At 52.1% G+C, this 2,233-nt stretch overlaps 1 protein-coding gene across 1 annotated transcript in view; it reads right to left on the reverse strand.

Moving 5' to 3' along the window:
• The window catches only part of dag1 (dystroglycan 1), a 21,266-nt gene extending 20,432 nt beyond the window's left edge, over positions 1 to 834 (reverse strand). The window contains exon 1 of the mRNA XM_008408248.2: positions 807 to 834. Coding sequence (XP_008406470.1) covers positions 807 to 819 — 13 coding nt within the window. The 5' untranslated portion in view covers positions 820 to 834. The remainder of the gene's footprint in view (positions 1 to 806) is intronic.
• Between the last annotated feature and the right edge of the window lie 1,399 nt (positions 835 to 2,233).

A 2,233-nucleotide genomic window follows, 5' to 3' on the forward strand; every position in this document is an offset into this window, starting at 1 on the left:
CGCTAGCAGACGGTAGCAGACGGTAACAGACGCTAACAGACGCCAGCAGACGCAAACAGACGCTAACAGACGCTAGCAGACGCTAACAGACGCTAACAGACGCTAACAGGCATCATGGGTTCAGCTTTGTGCTGCCAGGTGATAAAAGCTAATATGTAGCAACAGGTGCTGCTGCTGCTGCTGCAGCAAGAGTTTGATTACAGCCAGATGAGGCGGTTCTGAATCGGTTCTGGATGCGGGTCAGGGTGGGTCATGTTTGGAGGGTCAGGAGGTTCGGCTCCAGGCCTGAGCAGGCTGCTGCTGAACCACAGAAACCCAGAAATCCTGCTGTGAATGGTTCCATGAACGCAGCAGAAGGACGGCAAACAGAAACTGTTAGCCACATGCTAACTGAGCATCATGAGAGCGTGTAAAAAAGCTCAGCTCTTCAGTCCAGGAGGCGTTCTCGCCAGCAGAACCAACTTCTGAGCCGACCGGGTTTTAACCAGAACCTGGCGGTTCTGCTGGGTCACTCTGACCTTTAAGGAGCCATTCTATGTGTCGGGTTTGTGAGTTTAATGTGAAAGAGGCTCTGCTCTATTTTTAAAAAGCCAACTGCGATGCGGCCGGTCAGGGTCTCTGCTGGCGAGCCGTGCTTGGACTGGGCCAGAGGGAGCGGGTCGGGTTCAGAACACTATGTGAAAACTGCTGAGTGCATCTAAAGATAGAAAGCTGCAGATGCATTTCCTATTTGGTGTGAATGACAGGGCAGCTGCTGCCTGGCGCCGCATCAAAGCGCGACCCAGACTGCGTCTCCGCATACCAACCGTCACACAACATCGGCCCAAATGATGGTTACGGCCATGTGACCCGGATTAATCGCCACTTCAGTCACAAACACAGAAACAGCCTGCAGCCCGTCCAGGTGTCGTCAGGGTCGGAGCCGCTCCAGCTCCCAGAATGCCCGGCGTGGCGGGAGGTACTGCGCCGCCAAAATGGCCGACTGTAACGACTCGGGTTGGAAATCAGGAGGGAAGTTTACATCCTGCAGCAAAACATCAGTGAGGCTGTTAGGCCGGGTGGTCCACAGAACCAGGAACGTTCATCTGAACAGAACCAGGAATATTCAGTCTGGCAGAACCAGACATGTTCTGTCCTGAAGGCTAAAACACAGCAGAGCCGGGAGGAAAGGTTCAGGTCCGACTGGATGAGGTCCAGTGGTCCGTTCCAGGGTTTCTGGCGGGCTGCCAGACTTCATTTCACCCAAAACGGTCCGTTAGAAGGGAGGTTCTGCAGAGCAGGTTCTCCTGGACCAACGTTTCTATTGTGACCCGTCCATGAAGGCTGTTTTCTGAGATGCTGCTCCAACGTGACCGTGAAGAAGAAAAGTTTCGGCGCTGATGGTTCAAACCCGAAGCCAAACTCAAAAACCACGACTATCACGTTTTTAAAGGTTCAGCTGTGAGTTCACATGCTTGTTAAAGAACAATTCCCGTTAATCTCACATATAATCAATAATCGATCGGCTCTGTTTCCGCACTGAAACCAGATGAAAGATCCTCCACCGTCACCCGGTGGAGAAACTGGAGCAACAGCAGCAAAGACCCGAGATCAGAATCCAGATCATCATTCTGCACAGAAAAACCTCAACATGAAGTTATTCAAATCCTGCAGAGCAAAACAAATTCACACAAACAAGTGAGAGTCGTAACGACCGAACAGAACCCATTCAGAACCGATCTGGGGTTTAGTTGGTCCTTCAGAAAACCCGAAACGGCTCAGCATGTCTGAACTTAACCTGGAAGGAAGTTTTAATCCCAGCAGGAGGTTCAGCTTCTGATCCTCCTCAAAATAAACCAACAAAGAAGAAAACAGACGTCGGCGCGTCTCAGACATGAGCGGTGGATGGCTGAGATGAGAACCGGGCCCCAGCTGAGCCCGTTTCAGACGAACTGGATCCAGAAGGTGTGAAAGTTCCTGTCTGAACCTGAACTGGAATCTGCAGCTGGAATTTCCCCCAGCAGCCAATGAAACGCAGCGAAAACCACTCAGGGGCCAATTATAGTGACGGCGTCCGGGGGCCAATCAGACATCAGAACCGGGCCGGTTCTCTGACGCCTCCGTTAATGTCCTGCTGGCCGCCAGCAGAGCGACGCGTTTCCTCTGGAGGAAAGCAGGATTACACCGTTTACCTCTACAATGAGATTCAGATGCTTAGCGCTCAGATTAGACACGGTGGCGGTGTTCAGCGTAA

Source organism: Poecilia reticulata, linkage group LG5, assembly GCF_000633615.1.
Source record: "Poecilia reticulata strain Guanapo linkage group LG5, Guppy_female_1.0+MT, whole genome shotgun sequence".
NCBI classification, from domain to species: Eukaryota; Metazoa; Chordata; class Actinopteri; order Cyprinodontiformes; family Poeciliidae; genus Poecilia; species Poecilia reticulata.